This window comes from Cetorhinus maximus, chromosome 4 (assembly GCF_964194155.1).
Source record: "Cetorhinus maximus chromosome 4, sCetMax3.hap1.1, whole genome shotgun sequence".
NCBI classification, from domain to species: domain Eukaryota; kingdom Metazoa; phylum Chordata; class Chondrichthyes; order Lamniformes; family Cetorhinidae; genus Cetorhinus; species Cetorhinus maximus.
The window spans coordinates 47539152-47563887 of NC_135882.1; the positions used below are offsets into that span (position 1 = coordinate 47539152).

Here is a 24736-nt window from a genome sequence, read left to right on the forward strand (position 1 = left end):
TCTTCAATGACTTATGCACATATACACCCAGGTCCCTCTGCTCCTGCACTCCCTTTAGAGTTGTAACTCTTATTTTATACTATCTCTCCGTGTTCTTTCTACCAAAATGAATCACTTCACATTTCTTTGCATTGAACTTCACCTGCCAGCTGTCCACGCATTGCACTGACTTGCCTCTGTCCTTTTGAAGTTCTAAACTGTCCTCCTCACAGTTCACAATGCTCCTGAGTTTCATATCATCCACAAACTTTGAAATTCTGCCCTATACAGCAAGATCTAGGTCAGGGGTCCGCAACCTATGGCATATGTGCCAAAGGTGACACGCGAGATGGCTTTGAATGGCACTCACACTGCTAGTCCAATTAATGGCATGAAAAGTTCTAAAGAAAATAACATTTTGTCATTTACTTAGCCCGAGGAGGTACGTTACATTGATAAAGGCATGTAGAATTTAAATTTAAATGCTTGTGTTTTATTCATTACTGGGATATTTTTAAGTCCTGATTTGCTGCTTACATCAGTATCATGGAATGCAGAACAGCGCATTGTGTTTGAAGTTGTGTCTATCATGATTTTTTTCACTGTAGGTTGAGGGGTACAATTGACAAAATATCAGCTCCTCAGAAAGGAAGGAAAAGCAAGGGCAAGGATCACACTAAACTAGTAGGATCTGCATTTTAATTTGATTTTAAATGAAGCTTCTTAAACATTTTAAAATCTGATCTACTTTACATTCAACAGTAGTGTAATTATATACATAGACACCTTATAAATGTTAAAATGTTTTACTGGCACGCAAAACCTTAAATTAGTGTGAATAAATGAAGGCTTAGCATGCCACTCCTGAAAGGCTGCCAACTCCTGATCTAGGCCATTTATATCAGGAAAAGCAAGGGTCACAACACTGACTCCTGGGGAACTCCACTACAAACCTTCCTCCAGCCTGAAAAACATCCATTAACCACTACTAAAACAAAAACAGAATTACCTGGAAAAACTCAGCAGGTCTGGCAGCATCGGCGGAGAAGAAATCAGCCAACGTTTCGAGCCTTCATGGCCCTTCGGCAGAAGGGCCATGAAGGCTCGAAACGTTGGCTGATTTCTTCTCCACCGATGCTGCCAGACCTGCTGAGTTTTTCCAGGTAATTCTGTTTTTGTTTTGGATTTCCAGCATCCGCAGTAGCTTTTAGCTTTTTGTTTTTATCATTAACCACTACTCTCTGTTTCCTGCCATTCAGCCAATTCCTATTGTCTCTTTTACTTTATTTATCTCTACTTGTTCACAAGTCTGTTGTGTGGCACTGTATCAAACATCTTTTGGAAGTCAATGGATACCACATCAACAGATTTGTCCTCATCAACCCTCTCTGTTACCTCTTCAAAAAACTCCAGCAAGTTAATTAGACATAATTTTCCCTTAAGAAATCCATGCTGGCTTTCCTTAATTAACCTGCATTTGTCTACGTGACTATTAACTTTGTGCTGAATTATTGTTTCTAGAAGTTTCCCCACCACCAAAGTTAAACTTACTGGCCAGTAGCTGCTGGGCTTATCCTTACATCCTTTTTTGAACAAGGGTGTAATGTTTGCAATTCTCCAGTTTTTTGGTACTACCCCTGAGTCTAAGGAAGACTGAAAAATTATGGCCAGTGCCTCTGCAATTTCCACTCTTACTTCTCGCACTATCCTTGGGTGCACTTCATCTGGCCCTGGTGCCTTATCAACTTCAAGTCACAAAACCTATCTAATACCTTCCCTTTATCAATTTTAAATCCTTCTAGTGTCTGAATTACATCCTCTTTTACCATGCCATGGGTAGCATCTTCTTCCTTGGTAAAGACAGATGCAAAGTATTCATTTAATACCTTAGCTATAACCTCTTCCTCCATGTGTAAATTCCCTTTTTGGTTCCTCATCATTCCTACTCCTCCTTTTACCACCCTTTTACTATTTATATACCTATAGAAGACTTTGGGATTCCCTTTTATGTTAGCTACCAGTCTCTTTTCACACTCCCTCTTTGCTTCTCTTGCTTCTTCAGAGAAGAAGCATTGATCATGTTGAATTATGCTGGAGCAATGATGGCTTCTAGTTATGCTCTTCCCTACATGTGAAAACATTCTCCACAATGACTCTATCAAAACCTTTCATAATTTTAAAGATCTCTACTAGATCACCCCTTAGTCTTTTTTCAAGAGAAAATAAGCTCTGCCTGTTCATCCTTTCCTGCTATGTATACTCACACTTATCTGGCATCATCCTTGGAAATCTTCTTTGCACCCTCTCTAGTGATATGGCAACCAGAACTCCACTCTTAGGGGTGGTCTATCCAAGGTTCGATGCAGGTTTAGCAGAACTTCTTGACTTTTCAATTCTATCCCTCAGAATAATTGCTAGTACTTGCTAGGTTTGCTTTGCCTTGCTACCTGTGGCGCAACTTTTAGTGACTGGTGTATTTGTACGCAAAAATCCCTTTGTTCCTCTACCCCATCTAGACTTGCACCTCTGAAGCAACAAGTCACCTCCCTATTCTTCCAACTACCTCGCATTTATCTGTGTTGAACTTCATTTGCCAATTATTTGCCCATTCTTCAGGTTCATTAACATACTCCTGTAATTTGTTACAGTCCTCCTCAGTATTGACTATCTTGCCCAATTTGGTGTCATCTGCAAATTCAGAAATTGTGTTTCTGATTTCAAAGTCCAATGTAAATTGTGAACAGCGGTGGTGCCAGCACTAATCCTTTTGGAACAGCACTTCCCGCCTTCTGCCACTGTGAATAACTGCCCTTTACTCCCACTCTCTGTTTTATGTCTTGAAGCAGCTGGCAATCCACACTGCCACTTCTCTGACTTTATTCATTAGTATGTTGTGGGGCACATTTTCAAAGGCTTTTTGAAAATCCAGATAAGTTACATTTACAGAATTACCATTGACTACTCTCTCTGTGTTACCTTCTCAAAAAGTTCAAAATGGTTGTTCAAGATTTTTCCTATTGAAATTCATGCTGACCATTCATTATTATATTTTTCATTTCTAGATGTTCTCCTTCAGTAGAAATTTCATTATTTTTCCGACAACTGAATGCTAAGCTGCCAGGACTTTAATTCCTTAGATCCCCTTCTTAAATGTACACATTAGGTTAACTATCTGCCAGTGCTCTGGCACATCTTTTTCGAATGAATTATCAAACATGTGTAGTAATACCTCGACTATCTCGACCCTAGATTATTTTAAAATGTGTGGATGCAATCCATCCTGACCATGGGGTTTCATCCTCTTTGGGTTTAATCAGTTTATTTAATATATCACATTTTTAAATTTTAAATGCAATTATCTCATTACTCATCTGATCATCCAATGTCATGTCCACCTATTCTATTGAATACTGAAGCAATATAATTGTTCAATATTTCTGCCATCTTTCTATCGTTACCTGGGCCAGAATTTTATACTCCCCCACCTGTTGGTTTTGAGGTGTGGGGGTGCGTGAAATTGAAGGGACAGGATTCCCTCTGGGTTCCCATCTGCCCTGAACACACAGCGATTTTACACTGGCGTGGGCAAGGCCTCAGGCAAGAAGCTTGTCTTTGCCCAAGTTGAGGCCCTTAAGTGTCCAATTATTGGCCACTTAAGGGCCGTTTCTCACCCAACCTCAATTTATAGGCTGATGGGAGAATTGAACTTGCGTGAGGGAAAGCCAAAACTCAACAGAGTTACATCTCAGGCGGGAAGGGGGTGGAGGCATCTCCAACAGAAGCCTCTTCCTGAAGTTGGGTGCCCCCCACCCCCGTAAGGTCTGGTGGCCTCCAGACCTCCCTTCCCCTGGCCTCTCCCCCATGACCCCGATTGCACACCCCCCGCCGCCCCCAACCGACTTTGGAAGACCTTCCCTACCCTCCCCACCCTGGGACCCCTTGAACCTACTTGGGCCTCGGGTGACCAGACTTAGGACAGAATCGTCCCAGATTTGCACTAAGTGCGATTGCGGACGGGAAAAAGGACGTTTTAATCGCCAGCTGCAATGGCAGCTTTTCATGCCGTATCGTCCCATTCCCGCTTCCTTAACTATGAAACCACAGCAAACATGCCATCTCCAATTTGCCCACCAGGCCATTACCTCGCCGCTTCCTCACTCAGGATGCCATATTTAAATTGCAGCTGGGCACGCACTTCACAATGCTTGCATCCCAGGAGGGCACCGGTGAAGACACTGCCCCAAAAGCCAAGAAGAGTGCAGCCCCCCGATTCAGTGAGGCATCCCGGGGATGCCTTCTGCACACCATGGAGGTCCACCGCAATGTCCTTTACTCCCGCGCTGGCTGCAACCCATCAGTCTCACCACTCCGGCTTGGGAGGCGGTGGCAGAGGTGGTCAGTGCCAATGCTGCACACAAGATTTTGGTCATCCAGTCCAGAAAATGGATGAATGATCTCATCCGTGCCGCCAGGGTAAGGTAACCATCTCATCACTCTAAACTCTCATACTCACAAGGCCATCACACATTCACTGGCATCTCAGTCACTGCCAGCTCAAAGGACATCACCACTCATCTCTCACACAAACTCTCACATCACCATCTGGCCTCATGTCCTCTGCCCTCACCATCTTAAGGCCACTTGCACAGATCAACATGTGTCCCCACACACACACTGGGATACCCTTTCCCAGTATAGCCCTCACCCTGTAGCCTCTTCCCTTGCCTGAGGCCACTTCTCCTGCTTCCTCAAGCAAACCCTAGCCTTTCAGCCATTGAAAAGCAACCCCCGCCTTATGGCTGGTCTGGTAGGTAGAGGCCTGCCTGTGAGTCCCACACTAAAAGTGAGGTGGTGCTGCCTGCAAAGCCTGGCGCTAATGACCACAGGTACTGCCTGAAGAAAGGTAGGCAAACAAACCTCAAAGTCCCGAGCAAAGTGCAGCCCGCCAAGTGCAGGTCGCTTATGTTCAGTTGTGAAACATGTCAGGTTGCAATTACGCCAAAGTGCCCAGATGATCCAGCGTGAGGGGATGATTCCAGCAACCAGGGCTTATAATTAGGTGCAAATATATTAGAATGACGTTCCGAACATGCGATGGCCAGAAATGTGACCCACCACTGACATGCAGAGCGCACGATCGCAACTGATTTTGCGGCGGCATAAACCGATTTTTGGCCTTCTCGTCATATTGTCTGCTCACGCCCGCCATGACGCTAACAGGGATGGAAAATCCTGCTGTCCTCCTGCATTTCTTCTTCTGTCACTGCAACGTTATTGCTGCAGGGCCTGTGGAGCAGCTGGCCAATCAGATTGGTTGGCAGTTCTCTAAGGCGGGACTTCCTCCCAAGTGAGGGGCGGAAGTCCCGCCTGCAGCCACCTGACGCTCATTGGAGTGTGAAATGGCTGCAGGGCACTCAGAGTCAGCGGGGACTCTTCGGATGGCGGGGAGGGGAACCCCGCTGTCCAAAAAATTCAGGCCCTGAGGTATTATCCTATCTTTCCCTTAATGACCCTCTTCCCATCCCAGCACTTTTTTTTATTGATGATCCTACAAAATATTATATTATTTTGTTTTATGATCCCTGATAACTTAATTTCATTGTTCCTCTTTGTCTTCTTCATTGTTTTATAACTACGCTCCTAATCTCTTCATATTCTCTGTTATCATGCACTCCTCTGCTGTCAATGTACTTAATGTATGCCTCTTTCCTAACCCTCAATTGTTCCTTTATGTCTTTATTCATCCATTGAGTCTCACTAGTGCTTAGTTTGTTCTTTCCTTTCACCAGAATATATTTTTCCTGAGGCAGAATTTTACGTTAGCCCGCCAGCGGGTTTGTAGGCGGGTGTTGGCTGTGAAATTCCTTGGATGGCCTTCTGACTGGTCTCTCGCCTGCCCTGACCTCTCCACAATTTTACAGTGGGATGGGTGAGGCCTAGGCCAGCACCATTGCCCTTGCCCTAACTGAGGCCCTTAAGTTGCCAATTACAGACAACTTAAGGGCTATTTCCCACCCAACCTCAATTTTCAGGCTAGTGGGAGGAGTTCAGGGGTGGGGGGGAAACCCAAAATGTGACCTTGCTCAGGCCTCGAGTGGGACATGTGGGGGAGCCTCCATCAGCAGCCTCCTTTTAACATTGGGTGACCCCCTTGCGGGCGCTTCCTCCGATCCTAGCCTCTCCACCGCACCCCCCTACCACCCCCCCCCCCCCCCCCCACCACCCCCACTGCACCCCCCTCCGGGCCCCACCTCCCAAAACTCCAGTTTTGCCAGGACTCCTTGATGTCAAAGGCAGTCACTCTTATCTCTCACTGAAATTCAGCTTTTTTGTCCATTTTGGACAAAGGCTTTAATGAGGTCAGGAGCTGAATGGCCTTGGCAGAATCTAAAGTGAGTGTCAGAGAGCAGTTTATTGCTGACTACGTGCTACTTGATAGCACTGTCGATGACACCTTCCATCACTCTGCTAATGCTCGAGAGTAGAAAAATGGGGTGGTAATTGGCTGGGTTGGATTTGTCCTGCTTTTTGTGTACGGACACATCTGGGCAATTTTCCACATTGTAAGGTAGACTCCAGTGCTGTAGCTGTACTGGAACAGTTTGGCTAGGGGCATGGCAAGTTCTGGAGTATAAGTCTTCAGTACTATCGTTGGAATGTTGTGAGGGCCCATAGCCTTTGCAGTATCCAGTGCCTTCAGCCATTTCTTGATATCACGTGGAGTGAATTGAGTTGGCTGAAAACTAGCATCTGTGATGCTGGGGACCTCAGGAGGAGGCTGAGATGGATCATTCACTCAGCACTTCTGGTTGAAGATGGTCGCAAATTCTTCAGCCTTCTCTTTTGCATTAATGTGCTGGGCTCCCCCATCATTAAGGATGGGGATATTTATGGAGCTTCCTCTTCCAGTGAGTTGTTTAATTGTCCACCAGCATTCACACTAATGTGGTAGGACTGCAGACCTTTGATTTGATCTGTTGGTTGTGAGATCGCTTAGCTCTGATTATCACGTGCTGCTTACACTATTTGGCAAGCAAGTAGACCCGCATTGTAGCTTCACCAGGTTGGCACCTCATTTTTAGGTATGCCAGGTGCTGCTGCTGCATTCTTCACTGTACCAGGGTTGATCCCCTGGCTTGATGGTATTGGTAGAGCGGGGGATATGCTGGGCCATGAGGTTACAATTTGTGGTTTAATACAATTCTGCTGCTGATGATGGCCTACTGTGTTTCGTGAATGCCTAGTTTTGAGTTGCTAGATCTGTTTGAAGTCTATCCCATATAGCACAGTGGGGTTATTGGTGTATCTGTTATTTAACTTTTTTATGTTGAGCTTTTTTTTCTGATTTTTTAATATGCTTGTTTATCTTTCCAATTCTGAACAAGGGCCAAATGTATTATATTTCTCCTTTCTCCTAACTATGCTTCAGTTCTGCCGAAGGGCCATGAAGGCTCGAAACGTTAACTAATTTCTTCTCCACCGATGCTGCCAGACCTGCTGAGTTTTTCCAGGTAATTCTGTTTTTGTTTTGTGCCAAATGTTAAACTCTCCTTTGCTTTATAAGTGTTTACTGACTGCTTATGCCTTTAATCTCGAACTTCCTCCTTGGGTGCAACTGAAAAGTTAGATCCGAAACACATCCATTCCCACATCCATTCTGCCACTCTCGAGTTATACCCGAATTCCCTACCAGTCTAATTTAAAAATGCCTGAATATAAAAATGGATATCGTATGGACAATTGAAGCACAAGGAAAGCACTGAATTCAGATCATGGGTTGCTTCTTTAAGGATGTATGTTAAATTTTAAATCCATCTAACAGCCACTCACGTACATTTGGCAGTACAATTTTGGAAAATATAATCATAGAAGCTTTCCAATGTTTAGTGCTGTTCATACTGATGCCAGAAAAAACATATTCATAGAAACAGCATTCCTTGTGAAGATATTGCTTCAAAATTCACCATAAAACAGCAGGAATATAACTTTGTATCCTGCAGCATCTAAAATTCTGGCATTACTTTGTACCTGCCCTGAACCATCTTAATTACAAGAAATTGGCAAGTATGTATCCTTAACCGGGTTGTGGTGGTCGATAGAATGGATGCAAAAAGATTGAGGAGATTTGGTCGCATTGTTGTTACACATGGAACTCACTAAAATTTCACCATCTTTTCACCCATTTAATTGAGTTGCACCACGATTACTCATCTCTCTTGGTACAAACACAGAGGAAGTTTAAGGCCTTCTTTTGTTTCCATCTCCTAATCAGCACTGGCTGTTCGACATCCCCCAGGGTTTACTGTGATTATCCTTTTCTCTAGAAAGTAGGAAACATTTGGGTGTCAAAGTCCTTATTTCTCCTTGAAACTCTGCACACTTAGGACTGCTAGTGAGTTTCAGTCAGCTCTGTAAATTTCAGAATGATAAATTGACTGGCTGAGGATGACAATCGTGTAGTGATTATGTTACTAGGTTAGCCTCGGTTAACAATCCAGAGGCTTGCACTAATAATTACAAGAACATGACTTCAAACCTTTAAAGAATAAATTTACCTTAATGTGGTGCAGGAAGAGCAGAATGTTCCTCCAGGTTCTATATTCAAACTCTGGGCTGTTGTCACCACTTACCCCATCCCTTTCTGAATTTCTGTTGCCTTCTGCCCTCCACAATCCCCCCCCAACCCACCCCCACCACCCCCACAGCCCCCAAATCCCAAAATCCCAGACTCACCTTAGGCCCTTGAGCAGCATCCCAGTCAGCCAATCTTGCACACTTCTCCACAACTGATAAGTTACCTCTGAGGCTGTGAATGGTGCCCACGTGGTACTATAATAATGAGACTAATGGACTTATTTTACCACTTTGTGTTGTGTCTAATTTCTAGACCATTGGCTTTAATAGTTTAGGGTGGAACTTTTTGAGCCTTCAGTCATTTCAAACTGATAAAGAAAAATTCAGATTTTAAAAGGGATATTCAGAATGTACCTTTTCATTTTATATTTGTTTCACTGTGCAGAGTAGCAATGACAGAATTTGCAGTTAAGCATGTTTTGACACACTCACCAAACATACCGGTCATATTCCAAAAGTCACAAAGTTCTTAGCTACCTGCAGATTGCAGATTGGCTGTATGCTGGTCCCTCAGTGGCACTTAAGGCCTGTCCAACCTGTGTCTGTGTCAGACCAAGAGACAGGCGCCGAATTTTAAATGCTTTTGCAAACTCACGAATTTCTTCAAGGTTCACGCCGTCGACTTCACTGGCTGCTGTTTGTGGATCTGTAGTAAGCAAAGTAAACAGAGCATGTCAGTGTTTAAAGCAGGAAACACACACACAGACATACACATGCAAGCATGCAAAAACACATGCATACAGATAGATATGACTGACATGCATACATACAGAGGGATCCAATTTAACTGCTCCCTCTGCCCATTTTACATCCACCCAATTTCCTTTACATGGACGTCTTGGTAAGAATAGTTTGAATCAATACTAGACAGACAGCACACACGCGTATAGGCACAAACAGGCGTGTACACACACACAGAGGCATGCACAAACAAACTAACAGCCACACAAACTAACACGTGGGCACACGCACGCACGCACACACACCATACACACAGACACACACCTGTAAAAGAAGCCAGTGAGCCTGGGTAGATTAAGCTGCATAGAGCTCTAGGCCATACTTACTGCCCTCTGTTACTTTGATAATTTACTACAATTTAAGAGGGAGCACCGGTGAAATAAGCACTGACTAAACTATACATTGTACAGAAAAGAACTTGTAGAGATGTTGACTTATCAGGAATGAGCTATTACATGCGCAGTGATAACATTGTAATATCACCTCACTGAACACCTCAAATATTCCAAGCACTTCAGAGCAACAGTGCAATCCTTTTGTAGGAAAACTAATTCTCATACCATTGTGAGTATAGGTGTGCAAGAGATGGAAATAGGGAGCAAAATGTGACCAAATTGGCTGGAGTGGGAAGATAGGAAAAGGGACAAAAGAATCAACGAGTGTGAAGAGAGAAAGAGAATGGTGAAAACAGATTTTATGGAACAGATGGAATGCTGAGAATATAGTGGAGAAAGAAGGAACAACTGAACAAACCGTTACAGCATCAGAAAGAAACTCTGAAAGCAGCTGGGCAACAATGTTTAAATGGGAAATATAGACGTTCTGCAGATCAGGCAGCATAGCTGATAGAGGTCAATTGGCCCTTTCTCATGTTTAATACTTGAAATGGCGACCAATTTGTGTTGTCTCTATACATGCTGCCTGACCTGCTGATCATCTCCAGCCTCTCCTCTTTTTGTTCTGCTTCAAAATTCCAGCATCTATGCTATTTTGCATTTCATACATTTGATTGTGCTTTGCATTGGAGTGAAGTATCAGCACAATCACTAAAATATTAACAAAAGTCACAACTTTTCCTGTCAAACTACTCATGGGGAATTCCATCCAAAATAACTGGGAAGATGTTTAGTCAGTCCATGCACCATTGAGTGAAAGATACTGAGTGTGCAAGGACACAGCACTCCGAGGCACTCACGGATCAAATCATGACCAGCAGTTGGTCCTGAATTTTAATCCCTGCTGTGGCGAGATCACACTATTGGCATCAGGACAACGACAACAACTGTTTGCCTTCAATGGAGTAAAATGTCCCAAGGGGCTTCACAGGAATATAATTAAAGAAAAAATTATACCCAGCCAAAGAAGACGGCATTAGGAGAGGAGGCCAAACTCTTGGTCAAAGAGGAAGATTTTAAGGATGTCTTAGAGGAGGAAAACGGGATGGAAAGATGAGAATGTTTGGGGAGGAAATAGAGCTTAGGGCTTAGGTGGCTGAAAGCAAATCCACCAAGGGTAGGGCAAAGGAAGGAGGTGATTCACAAAAGGACAGAGTTGAAGGAATTGTACAGGGCTAGAAATTTGTTGCCTGGGCGCCAACCTCTGTTTCCCAGGGGTTCAATGTGTCATTGGTCACTTCCTGAGGGGTACATGCTACATTCTGCATTGATAAGGGATCACATCGCTGCATCCCCTGTGTGCTCTAGAAGGCATTGATTTGGTGCCATCCTGACCTCACACAGCGCAATTGGCTGTTGTGACATCAGGATCCTAAATTTGGCCAACAAATTTGCAGACAGTACCTATGTTGTTTACTCAGGAAAAGAACAAACGTGAAGCTGCAAGATGAGCCCATCATCAGAGTTATTTAAAAGGCCACAAACCCTGATTACAGGTAACATATTGTTAAAGCGTTTGAAAGCAATCTGGATTATTATTGAAGGTATTTGATGAGCTCCTACATTTGCCTGAGTGTTGTCTCTTCCTCACAGGGATGTCAGAAGTGTCGGGGGACAGCAGTGACAGTGCATCTGGATCTGCAGGACAACAGTGAGAGGGAGCAGAGGCTGCGAGTGGGCAAACTCCTCACCATGTCTTCTGCCAACTTGGAGTCAGACTCCTCCAAGCCCTTTGACAGTCACAGAAAGCTGTCTGACAGGTCAGCCAATAAACCCAACATTTTGGTGTGCATACTAATTCAGTGTTCTCCTGTATTCCAGCCCATAGAAGTCTTCATCTGAGTCCCTTGCAGCAGGACTTGTTTGCCATCCTTTAGCACTGTACTGTTTGTAGCCCACTCATGCCCGCATGATGCTGCATGTGCTGATCCTAACTCTATACTAGCCTACAAGGTACGTGCAGCGCCAGTGTTTTTGAGCTAGTGGCTGCAAGGGTCAGATTGAATGACAGGACCTCTTCATTAGTACTGTGTTGTTGAACTCTCGCTCCTTCTCTGAGGGCTGCTGTGGCTGGGTAGATAGCAATTCCTGAGTATCTGAAAGTAAGAACTCAGAAGGAAAAGGTTGGTGTGAGAGAAGAGGGGTGGGGTGGGAAGCAGGAGGTCCTTGGTCAGACCAAGGCAGCTTGCTCATCATGCCAGATAGCTGGAGGAGGGTGGGCTGGGAGTTGAGGAGGAATAAGGCAGGAACATACTGCCATCCTCAATGTTCTCAATGACATCAGATGCTAAGGGCCCCATGCAGCCAGGTCCATGATGCAGAGACTCATCTCCTCTGTGAGGATCAGGAGATGCAGGTGTCTCTGTCTCCCGTGCCGGTTCCACTCTGCATCCATCTATTGTGTGCCACCTTGTCCTACAAGAACAAAGGCAGAATATCAGTAATTGTGTAGCACTGTTTCTGGGCGATGTGCCTGAGATAGCTGAATAGCTAGTGGGGTGTGTGGAGCGAGCAAGAGGTGGGTGTGAGGCTGACAGCATTGGTTGGTATGTGTGAGGTGAAGTATCTGACTGGTAGAGTGAATCCTGAGTGCCAGGAAGTGGTGCCAGGTGAGTGGTGAAGCACTGAGCAGCATGAGAGACTGGTGCTCTGGTGGGTAGGAGATGTCATGTGAAGATGCATTCACTGATGTTGACCGCCTGTATGAGGTGCTGCTGCCAGGTTCTTGGGTCCAGACTCTGGAGTAGACCTTCCTGTCTGCCTGCTTTCACTTCCTTCTAAGAGTGGTACTTGAGGGCATCCTAGCTCTCTGTGGGACCATGGTGGCATCTCTCCTTCTGCTCACCTGCACCACAGAATCACAGGATCACAGAATCTTTACAGTGCAGGAGGAGGCCATTTGGCCCATCAACTCTGCACTGGCTCTCTGAAAGAGCATTCTACCAAGTCCCATTCTTCTGCCTTATCCCCGCAACCTTGTACATTCTTTCTTTTCAAATAGCAATCCAATTCCCTTTTGAATACCTCAATCGACCCTGCCTCCGCCACCCTCTCAGGAAATTTGTTCCAGACTCCAATCACCCTTTGGGTGAAAAAATCTTTCCTCGCATCATTATTACATATTTTGCCAACTATTTTGAATCTGTGCCCTCTAGTTCTTGATGGTCTCTTGAATGGGAACAGTTTTTCATGATTTACCCTGTCCATACCCCTCAGGATCTTGAATATCTCTATCAAGTCTCCTCTCAGCCTTCTTTTCTCCAAAGAAAAGCCACCACTAATACTTGCAGTGCCACATTCGTCATTATAGATCCCTCTGTCTATGCTGATATTTACTTGGCAAGAATTTAGATTGAAGAATCTTTTTCTGCAGCTTCCCTTTAAGACACAGTCTGCCTTTAAGCAGAGCAGGCTGCCTGTAACATGTGATCTGAAAACAATGCTGCTGAAGCTTCCTGCTGTGCACAGGCAGCACTTAGGGGCAATCAGCAGCCCTTTGAGGCACACCAGGTAACACCACAATCATTCAGATGAGGTGGGTACATGAAGTTTGCATATTGCCCTCCTCAACCTGAATGCGTGCGGGTAGGTCTTGAATGGCAAACCCTGCACCTGAAAGATGGAGCTGTCCAAATTCTAACCAGCAGATGTATTGGAGTGTTCAATGGCTGGAGGAGATTACAGCGATAGGGATGGGGAAGGGTCTGAAAACAAGAATCAGAATTTTTAAATCAAGGCATCAATGAACCAGGAGACAATGTAGGTCAGCGAGCATAGGGGTGATCCATGAATAGAACAAGGTGCAAGATAGAATACAGGTATTAGAATTTTGGAGGACCTTAAGTTCATGGAGGCTATAAGATTGGAGGGCTGGTCAGGAAAACATCCAAATAGTTAAGACTGGAGGTAATAAAAGCCTGCATAAGAATTACTGTAAAAGGTGGGCTGAGGCATGTGAGGAGATGGGCAGAAACCTATCCAGCATGGGCCTATTCATTACTGCATATTCACATCAATGGCTGACCTTGTGTACATGTGTACATCAATCTCTACTCTACCAAGTGTTGATTGGGTGAATAACACACCTTTGAAGCTGCATGGGCAGATAAGATGTCTTAAACTGACTCATTTAATTAAGAGGGAAACAAATGGTTGGGCAAGTGGATTGGGTTATGCTAGATAGCACTAAAGTTAAAAAGATAAAATCAGGAAGCAGAGGGCATAACGAAACAATATAAAGAGAATATAGTGTTATTAGACAGGGTAGTAAGAAGAAATTTCACAAGAATGTGCTCCAATCACAGAACCTTGCTTGATGGCAGTGTGGGTCGGGCAATCAGCTACACAGGGACCATGTGTCTCATTTGCGCTATACGAATTTTCCAGCAATTCAAATTAACCGGTGGCCTCCAAAACAAATTCTCCAATCCAAGCTCCTGTTAAATAAGGCTCTGATGTTGATTTAAAATTTCAATCTATATTTTGAATATTTACTTCAGTTATCTGTGATTAATACAGCTGTAACAAAACTGCTCGTATTGTCCCGTGTAAGTCATTTGCTGTAATACAAGGGAGGGTGAATAACAGGCAGATGGATGATGGGCAGATGTATGACTGGCAGATGAATAACGGGCTGGTGAATAATGGGCGGATGGATAACGGGCGGATGGATAATGGGCAGATGGATAACGGGCAGATGAATGATGGGCGGGTGAATGACGGGCGGATGGATGATGGGCAGTTGGATAACAGGTGGACGGATAACAGGCGGATGGATAACGGGCAGATGGATAACGGGCAGATGGATAATGGGTGTGAGGATAACAGGTGGGGTAGATAACAGGGGGTGGGTAACAGGCGCGAGGGTAACAGGCGGGTGGGTAACGGGCAGGGTGGATAATAGGCGGGGCAGATAACAAGCGGGTGGACAATGGGCAGGGCGGATAATGGGCGGGGTGGATAACGGGTGGGGTGGATAACGGATGGGTGGATAACAGGCAGCTGGATAACGGGCATGGTGACAATCCACAGCTACAAGTTTTCGTCCCACCGAAACATGAAAATGACTCTCTTTATTGTCTACTTTTTCTCACTGTTTTTGGCCAGGGTGTATTTAAAATTATTTGGTTCCTGATTTAGCAGCTGAGTAGCTTAGGTGACAAAAAAAACCCAATGGGCAGAATCATCCATGCCCGCTGGCGTCGGGCATGCTTGGTGATGTGAGTGGACAATATGTTGGAGAAGGCCAAAATTCGGTTTCACAACATCATGGAACCAGTTTGCGACCGTCTGCTCAGCATGTTGATGGCAGGTCACCATTGGACATCGGGAATCTCATTGTAATGCATTTGCATATCATTATAAGGCCAGCCCGCCAGAATTATTCCCCCCCCACCCCTCTCCGCATATCATCCACCCACAATCGCGCCAACGTGTTTCACAACAGCATATAAAATGCACTTAGCGAGTTGCACTTTGAGAGGAACTCAGAGGTGAGTACACAGCAACAATGTGCAGCACTTGCCTGGGTTGCTTGTTGGAGTTCAAGGTTGAGGCGTGTTGGAAGCGTGGGGGCAAGGATGTCTTGTGGTTGAGGTGACTTTGGGGGTGAGGGCAAGAGCTGCCCTGCGGTTGAAGCGACTTGGGGGTGGGGACAAGAACCGCACTGTGGTTGAGGTGACTTTGGTGGGGGGAACAAGGGCTGCCCTGCAGTTGAGGGGCGGGGCGGGGCGGGGCGGGGCGGGGAGGACTGCCCTGCAGTTAAAGGTAGTGGCAAAGCATGTGCAGGGTGTGGGGGGAGGGAAGTGGCCACGCATTATGGAAGCCTTGCATAAAGTGACCACTCCTCTGCAGCTGAGACAATTTAGTCGCAGCCACATTGACATGTGTGGAGTCAGGCCTCTAGCTTATCTGCTCACTCAAGCAATGCAGAGGCATGAAAGTGCCACCAAATGCGCCAGAGATTTTCACCACAGACTGCAAACTAATGAGCATTTTAATGGACTGCAGAGCAGTTGGACAACTGGGCACGTTGTACAATCTCATTAGTAAAGCTGGCCAGGGAGCAGTCACTGGTGGAGGTACTCACAGCCCCCTGCAAAGTCAGCATTCCAGTTTGGACCAGTCTTCCCCATGGTTTAAGCTAACAGTGCAGCCTTGCAGCATGGGTTAGGAGAATACTTGCGCCTGAGATGAGAATACAGCATGCAGTCCAGTGGGAAAAGCTGCTGCCAATCGGTCAGTTGGAGTGGGGCAGAGGTAGTTGGGGTTTTGAGCAACCACGCAGCGCACTAAACTCTGGACATCCAATTGGCGGCCAACACTGTCCGGGATGCGTTAAGGGGCCATCAGGTTTAACCAAGAGAGGTTCTTAGTATACACAAGCTAACCCACACATCTCTCTCTTCCAACCCGCAGGAGGAGTATATCAGGAGCATGGAGCTTGCTGAACTAGCTGTATGCCTCATGACGTACAGAGAGCGAAGATGACAGAGAAGAGAGTGACGGAGGCGCCTGGCTAAGCAGGGGGAGGAGCAGCACCCTCAGGAAGAAGGGGGTGGCTGGGGCTCCCACACACGCTGCTGAAGTGCCATAGCGAGCCATCGTTGGTCAATGCCTAGCTAGACTCAGGGTCTATAAACACCACTTTACATTCCTGCAGATGACCGAGAACCAGTGTCGCCAAAGACTGCACATGTCTAGGGAACTGGTCAGTCACATCTGCCAGTTACTGCAGGAATTGGTGTCACGGGCACATGGAGGGCATCCACTGCCAGTGGCAGTGAAAGTGCTTGTGGTGCTAAATTTTTACAGCAGTGCTCCTTTCAGGGCTCCACAGGTGACCTCTGTGGGATATCACAAGCCTCCGCCCACAAATGTATCTATGAGGTCACAGATGCTATCTTCGCGAGGGCACACAACTTTGTGCATTTCGCCCAGGACCAAGTGCGCCAGGATGCAAGAGCGATTGGGTTTGCCCAGATGGTGCAGGGTGTGATCGACTGCACTCATGTGGTGCTCAGATCTCCATTGCAACAAGGGGTCAACTATGTCAACCGCAAGGGCTTCCATTCGCTGAATGTGCAGCTGGTGTGCGACCACCACAAGTGCATCCTGCAGGTCTGCACACGGTTTCCAGGGAGCGTCCACGACTCCTACATTCTCAGTCGGTCAGAGATCCCTGACATCTTCCAAGTCCACAAAGGCTGCAGAGTTGGCTCCTAGGAGACAAGGACTACCTGCAGAGGGCATGGCCGATGACATCCATTCGGCAGCCTGAGACTGCAGCAGAGCGAAGATATAACAGGGCTCACGCTGCAACCAGCATCTTGGTGGAGCAAACCATCAGGATACTGAAAATGAGGTTCCAGTGCCTGGACCAGTCTGGTGGAGCCCTGCAATATAGTCCACAGAGGGTGTCACGCATCGTTGTTGCCTGTTGTGCCCTTTGCAACCTGGCGCTGTGTGGAGGAGAGGAGATGGCTCAGGAGGAGATGCAGGAGCTGGAGGTCTCCTCCGATGAGGAGGAAGTTGACGGTGATGATGGTGAGGAGGTCCTCGTAGGCGACAATGACAGCGATGAGGCCTTCGTACTGGCCAGATGAGGCATCGCCCTGGGGAGGCCCTCATAGCTGCTAGATTTGTGGAGGATGATGGCGACATGCAATGTGGAGACACCACAGATCCTCACATTGCATCTATGGACGTTTTGCTCCAGTGTGGCTTATGGCAGCGCACAAACCCTCTGTGAGAATACTCCTAACATGGAGATGTAGTGGAGGCCCTAACAGTCGCTTGATTGCAGGAGGATGATGGTGACATGCAGTGAGGAAACTCCATAGATCTTCACATAGCCTCTGAGAATGTCTGGCTCTTGTCTGGCTGAGGGCAGCTCGCTTGTGCTCTGTGACTAGGGTCATATCATAGAGACGCAGCCATGAAACTTTAAAAACACCTGATCCTTCGTCTACCTTCAGCACCTGGCTGACTCCCTCAGAAGTGATAGCTGGAGTGAGTTCGGGCTGCCCTGCAGCCTTCTTGCATACACACTATTGGAGGCCAAGGAGTTCAGCCCGCGCAGCAATGCAGGAGTGACGTCCTGGACCAAGGTCTCCATGGCAGCTGCCATCCTACAAGTGTTGACCTCGATGCGTTGGCATGGCGGCAATATCGCCTCCGTCGGAAGGCGGATGGACTCGTCCATCGTGCCTTGCAATCTGAGGAGTGCAGCGGACATCCCTTCCTGATGTTCCCAAGCTTGCCTTTGCTGCTCCAACAACTGTGCCGTGACTGAGTCCAGAGGCTCGTCATCTGACTTGGACTCAGCAAATCTCTGGCTTCCAGCAGTCCCCTGAGTGTTGGACATCTGGGAAGTCCCTGCTGTCGCCTGCTGTGGATCAGAAAGTGCGATGTGCTTATCAGATTGTGATCCCGAGGCTACTCTAAAGCTAGGTCCCACCGAGGTGTGTGTCTCTGCACTGGTGGAGGGTGTGGATGAGCATTGTGACAGGTCTTCAGGGATGGTTTCAGCGGATTCCTCTTCTGAACTTCCCTCGAAGCTTGATTGGAGGCCTTGGGTCATGAAATCTGTCGGCTGTTTGGTAGATGTGCCTGCGAAAGCAAGGAGAGATAATTAGTGCATGACGGGCCTGTGAAACAGGAAACATCACTCAGCATGTTTGTCTGATGGATGTTGCACTACAGGATCCTCACTTGGTAGAGCACCGCCGACCGCACCGTCAACATTGAATGGTCCAGGTCCTCGTCAGCCAGCTGGATGGCTCTGTTTTCAAAGTCCTTGAGGGCCTTGATTTCAGGCATTCTTCCACCAGTCTGCAACCTGTCCCTCTTGTTGTGTGCCAGCTTGTCCTGCATGAATAGAGATGGAGAGAGTGTAAGCAGGACGGCTGCCAGGCCAGATGATAAGCATGCCTGGCATGTGTGGGTGGTGAGTGGTCCCAAGGAAGGGATAAGGACAATGAAGGTGTGTGTGAGAGAGTGAATGGTGATGTCTCTTGAACTGGCAGTGAGTGAGGGCCCTGTGGGTGTGAGATGGGTTGGCGATTGTGTGGGTTGAGAGTGATGAAAAGAGTGACTTACCCTGGTGGAATGGAGGAGATCATTCATCCTCTTGCGGCACTGAGTGGCTGTCCTCTTTTGCAGGGTGTTGGCGCTGACCACTACCTCTCAAGCCAGATTAGTGATGTTGTTGCCCATCCTGCAGCCAGAGTGGGGGTAGCGGACATCACGGCGGGATCCACTGCATCCAAAAGGCGCTTGAGGGACGTATCATTGAACCCGGGGGGCTGCAGTCTTCTTGCCTTTTGGGGCCTTGTCTTCTGTGCAGCAGTTGTTGGCTGGGAGCTGTGAGAGGTGTGTGTGCGGTTGCACTTAAAAATGGTGCCCAGCTTGATGAAGCAGTGAGGTGATGGCGTGGCAGGTGAATGAGAGCCTGCTTGCCATCAAAATGCTGTGTTTCCCAGGAATGCATAATTAACGTGGTGAGTTTGTGACGATACAGGGTGAGAAGCCGCCATTGCGGCCAGTGGGTAAAATGTCGTTTTACCTGCCCGCTTCCGTACTTAGTGCAAACCTGGGATGATTCCACCCAATATTTACTTCCAAGACTCACTAAATTTGTGCTTGATTACTGGTGTTAAAACTTTAGATATAAGTGGGTTTTTTTATTGAAACTTGACCTTCTTTGGCAAGTTTAATAAAAGAAGCCCGAGTAATAACTAAGAATTTTCTCAGAAAGAAAACACATTGGGTGAATTTTATCAGCCCTCAATCCTTGCAAAGCCATGTGCTCCCTCTGCCTGCTCCTCTCTTGCCTCCTGCCTAGTTCATGTAATGGGAAGAGTGAAGTAAGCAGACAAAGAAAGATAGAAAGGGTGATAAATGGTGATTGTTTGTGCCAATTTTAAGAGCGATACAAGTGCCCTTAAACTCCAAAACATCGTCCACGATATGTGCACACTTTTGGGGTGAATTGTGCCTGAAGTCAGGTGGCTGAGGGTGTTGTGCACGCACAGTGAACAGCTGCAAGAAGAAGCAGAACAGACAAATCATGACGTCAATCAATGGGTAACGTTATTTGACACTAGTGCTGTCATTGAAGTTCAGTGCTCCAGCTAATGTCTTCTCTTAACCTCGCACAGCGTTCAGCAGCAGGAAGATCCCTGTCTTTAAGTGAGCTATCAACTACTTACAGATTAGCTGCTGGTTGGTTTCTTCTGGCTGTTGCTATGACTCTACAAGCGTTTGGTGCTTTGCTTACTTTTTTAAAAGTTGCAAAGGTTTACAGGGAGTGGTGAGGTAGGTGTAGAAACATCTTTTGCTGTCGTCAAAGCTTCTGCACAATCCATTTGTTCCCTGACATGGGTGCACGGCTAGGCATTGCCCTTGGAATAAAGCATGACTGGGAGAATGAACAGAGAGCACACAGAACAGGACAAGCTGCTGGAAGAGAGAAGAGGAGGAGGAGAGGGGGAATGGTGTCTCAACAGGAGACCTTATCAGCCCAGGGTGTTTAGGGAGCAATTTTCCCACCTGAACCTCAGTGAGGAACAATGCGTGAGACATCTGCACTTTCACTGATATCTGCCACTTCCTGTAGCCACAACTATAAGCTCAGGACAGGACAAGGACTACATTACCAGCGGCTGTGAGGGCGACCATGGCAGTGAACATTTTGGCTCTGGTTCCTTCAAGGTTGGAGTTGGAGATACTTGCAATATCTCACAGTTTTCCATGCACTATTGCATAAGAGAGATTACTGAAGCTCTCTGTTCATTGAAAGCTATATTTCACTTTCTCTTGCCAGAAGGAAGCAGGCGGAGGGTGCACAAGGCATTGCAAGGATTGCAGGCTGCCCCATGGTGCCAGGTGCCACTGACCACACAAATATTGGTTTGTAGGCACGGCCTCATACCAGAACCAAGAGAGATTCCACTCTCTCAACATCCAGCTGGTGTGTGACCATAGACGGTGAATCATGCAGCCATTTTAAGGTATATAAGACCAGTGCTGACCAGTACTAGTCATTTCCCAAGTTTTACTGGTTTTTCCTTCTGGGAGGTCAATGTCTGGTACTCTGACAGCAGTCATAATGCCTTCACTCTCTGACAGTCCACTTTTGAGGTACCATGACAAACCAAAGGGTAGCTACTGGGCGATAAGGACTATCTGCTGACCACATGGTTGATGAATCAGTGTGCAACCCATGCACATGTGGGCAGCATGCATACAACATAAGCCATTCTGGCATACAAATTGTGACTATTGGTGTGCAGAGTCAAAATCTGCTTCCTGGACCGCTGTACAGGAGCCCTGCAGTACTTGGCAGAGTGTCAAGATTTATGGTAAGCTGCTGTATGCAGCATAACCTAGCCATCATAAGGGGACATTCCGTACCACCGGTTGTATGGTGAGTAGCTGAGGAACAGCAGCATGAAGGGGAAGGTCCAAGGCAACCTAGCCAGCCCTTTTCTGGCCCTCTTGTCCTGAGTGTGAAACCAGTAACCGCAACCACAATTTCCCATTCACCAACAGTCCCACACCTTATAAGAGCAAAATACTGCGGATGATGGAAATCTGAAATAAAATCAGAAAAGGCTGGAAATACTCAGCAGGTCAGACAGCATCTATGGAGAGAAATAGAGTTAACATTTCAGGTTGAGAACAGTTTCATCAGAACAGCTCTGATGTAAGGTTGTCTCAACCTGAAATGTTAGCCCTGTTTCTTTCCACAGATGCTGCTGAGTATTTTCAGCCTTTTTTCTTTTTATTTCAGTCCCACATCTTACCTTCCCTCTGTTAGTAGACATCACAGCTATCATTTGACCACAATGCAAAAATAAAAGCCACCGCAAAATAAACATTCCAAATTAAATTTATAAATGAAATCATGCCACATTGCAAACTGAAGTAAACTAATCACCCTTATGCCTTCCCTGTGCCTATGCCTGTCCTAGTCCTCCAAGCAGTGCTAACCATTGTGGCTGCAGCATGGCTGGTGGCAGGCTGCTGACTTTGAGTGGAGGAAATTGCAGGTGGCCTTGGAGGATGATCACTAGGTCTGGGCCTAGGACACCCAGCTTCAGACTGCACCATCTCAGCAGCAGCAGCAGTCTGGGCTGGTTGACAGGCATCATCAAAAGCACCAGTGGATTGGTAGGGGTAGGAGGAGAAATGCTACTATTGTGACAGAGGACAACAAGTTCCTGCTCCATGGAGCCATTGCTACTCCCCATAGTGGTGCCTCAGCAATCCTCGTAATCTGTTGCTCTGACACCCTGCAAGCCCCTTTGCACACTGTAATCCACAGCCATGATGCAGTCTGACCTTGCATGACTGCAATCTGTGCCTCCACCACATCACACATACATTAGGTGGCTGCTGTGCCGTAATGGAAGTTGCAACATTGGCCATCAGTCCTGCATGATGGTTCGATCCAGAATTACGTGAATGGAGTTGGCCACCACTTACATGCTGGAAAGGATGGGCTTTAAGCCCTGAGCCTGTGTGTGAGCTCAGCCTCCGACATACTGGCACCTGTGTTATTCTTGTCCTCTGCCCTGGTTGCAGCCCACTCGTGCCTGGTGTCTCACCTCGTGCAGATCCCATCTATATGCCATCCTCTAAAGTATGTGCAGTGTCAGTATCTAAGCGGGTGGCTGTGAATGCGTAAAGGTGTTTCATCATCTGTACTACCTTCTTGCTGTCCCTCCATTTCCTGACCAAATAATACTTCTTGGCTATCTGAAAGGGGAAAGGCACAAGGGGTAAGGTTGCTGTGCAGGAAGATGGGGAAAAATAAGATGTGCAAGCTTACACCAGCTGCAGCTTGTAAATCAGAAGAGTGTGGGATGGGAAAAGTTAAAAATGATTTAGAGCAAGTGAAAGAGGGGGAGGGTGAAAAAAGAACAAAAGCACAAATCTGTGGTAGGGTAGAATCCAGGAGAGATTAAATGACCAAAAGGTTTCATGGTGCAAGGCCAAAGGGAGTGGTCATGGGACAAATTGAGACACAAAAGATATAACTAGAGGAGGTGTGAATGACAGGAATATGGTGATCTTATTGAAACATAAGATTCTAAGGGGGCTTGACAGGGCCAATGCTGAGAGTATGTATGTGGGGGAACCTAGAACTGAGAGCACAGTTTCAGAATTAGGAGTCTCCCATCTAAGACAGAGACGAGGAGGAATTTCTTCCCTCAGGGTTGTTAATTTTTGGAATTCTTTACCTCAGAGAGCAGTGGAGTATATATTAAATATATTCAGAGCTGAGTTAGAAAGATTTTTGATCTACAAGGGAGTCAAGGGTTATAGGGAACAGGCAGGAAAATGGAGTTGAGGCCTCCGTCAGATTAGCCATGATCTTATTGAATGGTGGAGCAGGGCTTGAAGGACTGAATGGCCTACTCCTGCTCCTATTTCCTTTGTTCTCATGTTCTTATGAGGGGGAAGCAGGATGTGAGAAGGAGGACCAGGTATGAGGATACTGTTATCCTGGATGGTTTCAGCCTTGCCACGGCCTCAGCAATGGGCATCCAAATAATGACATCACCATTTCCTTCAAGTGGGTTAGGGCATGCACATTTTTTTTATTCATTCACAGGATGTGGGTGTCACTGGCTAGGCCAGCATTTATTGCCCATCCCTAGTTGCCCTTGAGAAGATGGTGGTGAACTGCCTTCTTGAACCACTGCAGTCCATGTGGTGTAAGTACCCCCACAGTGCAATTAGGGAGAGAGATCCAGGATTTTGACCCAGCGACAGTGAAGGAACATGCATCTCTTTTCCCTCCAGTTAGCTCCTGTTGCCTCCAGTTACGCACCAACTTGTCTGCAAAAGAGGGGCAAGTGTGTCAGTGGGTGTCATGCTGTATGGGTCACCTGGCTATCATGGTTGAATAGGTGGCAGCATGCGCAACTGTGAATGTAGTTTGCAGCAGTGTTAAGTGTGCAGTGGAGGACATGTTAGGTTTGAGTCTTATTTAATAGAGATTGTTGGTTGGTGAGTGATGGGGATATGGTGATTTGTCAGAGGCTAGTGGTGTAGTTGGCATTTGAAGATGCCTTCACTGACCTTGACCACTCGTGTAAGGTCATTAACTTCTTGCAACACTGTATCCAGGTCCTTGGGGCTTCACTCCAGGCATCGATCTCCATGGGTGTCTGCTCCCATCACTTTCTGGCTCCCCTACAGAAAAACATCTCTCCTTTCCAACTTCTCCATCATGGCCTCCAGTGCAATGCTTGAAAACCTGCTCTCTCCTATATTGTCTTCACTCTTTTCCACGTTACAATCACTTACTGCAACTGCTCCAGCCATCTTGTACCTCCCCTTTAAGAAGTGCAGGCTAGCTTTAAGTGATGTTAGCCACTCACAATTTTGGTCTTCTGCTGATGCGTCCTACTAATCAACAGTGCAGTTATTAATGACTGGCTGGAGACTGAAATCATTGAAATGAACAGGCAGTACGGAGTCTGCAGCTACCAAGCACAGGTTAATCCTGCATCACAATCATAACGAAGTGCTTAGTGGAGTGTGATCTTTGTTGTAATGCAGGGAAAGCAGCAGCCAATTGGCACACAGTTATGTTCGACAAACGGCAATGAAATAAATGATCAGATCATCTGTTTGTGGTATTGATCAACAAATTAAATATTTACAAGGATACCAATGGAACTCCACTTCTGTTGCTTGAGAAGGCAGATGAAGTCTTACATCTCCTCCAAAAGACAGCACTTCTGACAATGTAGCAGTCTCAGCACTGCATTGCAGCGTTAACCTGGTTTATGTGCTCAAGTCTCTGGTGTGGGACTTGAACCAAAAGCTTCTGACTCAGACATGTGAGTTTGACCAAGAACTTATAAAAATTCATTATTGATTATCTTAATGATTAAAGAAACGTTATATCTGTGAGGAGGGATGATATGGCCACAGGGTTGGACCAAAGAATAAAAAAGGGGCAATCATGC

At 46.4% G+C, this 24736-nt stretch overlaps 1 protein-coding gene across 1 annotated transcript in view; it reads right to left on the reverse strand.

Annotated features, from left to right (window-relative positions):
* Positions 1-24736, reverse strand: part of pou6f2 (POU class 6 homeobox 2) — an 821005-nt gene that overhangs the window by 48053 nt on the left and 748216 nt on the right. Inside the window, exon 11 of the mRNA XM_078540141.1 lies at positions 9091-9259. Within this exon, the coding sequence (XP_078396267.1) occupies positions 9091-9259 (169 nt within the window). The remainder of the gene's footprint in view (positions 1-9090; positions 9260-24736) is intronic.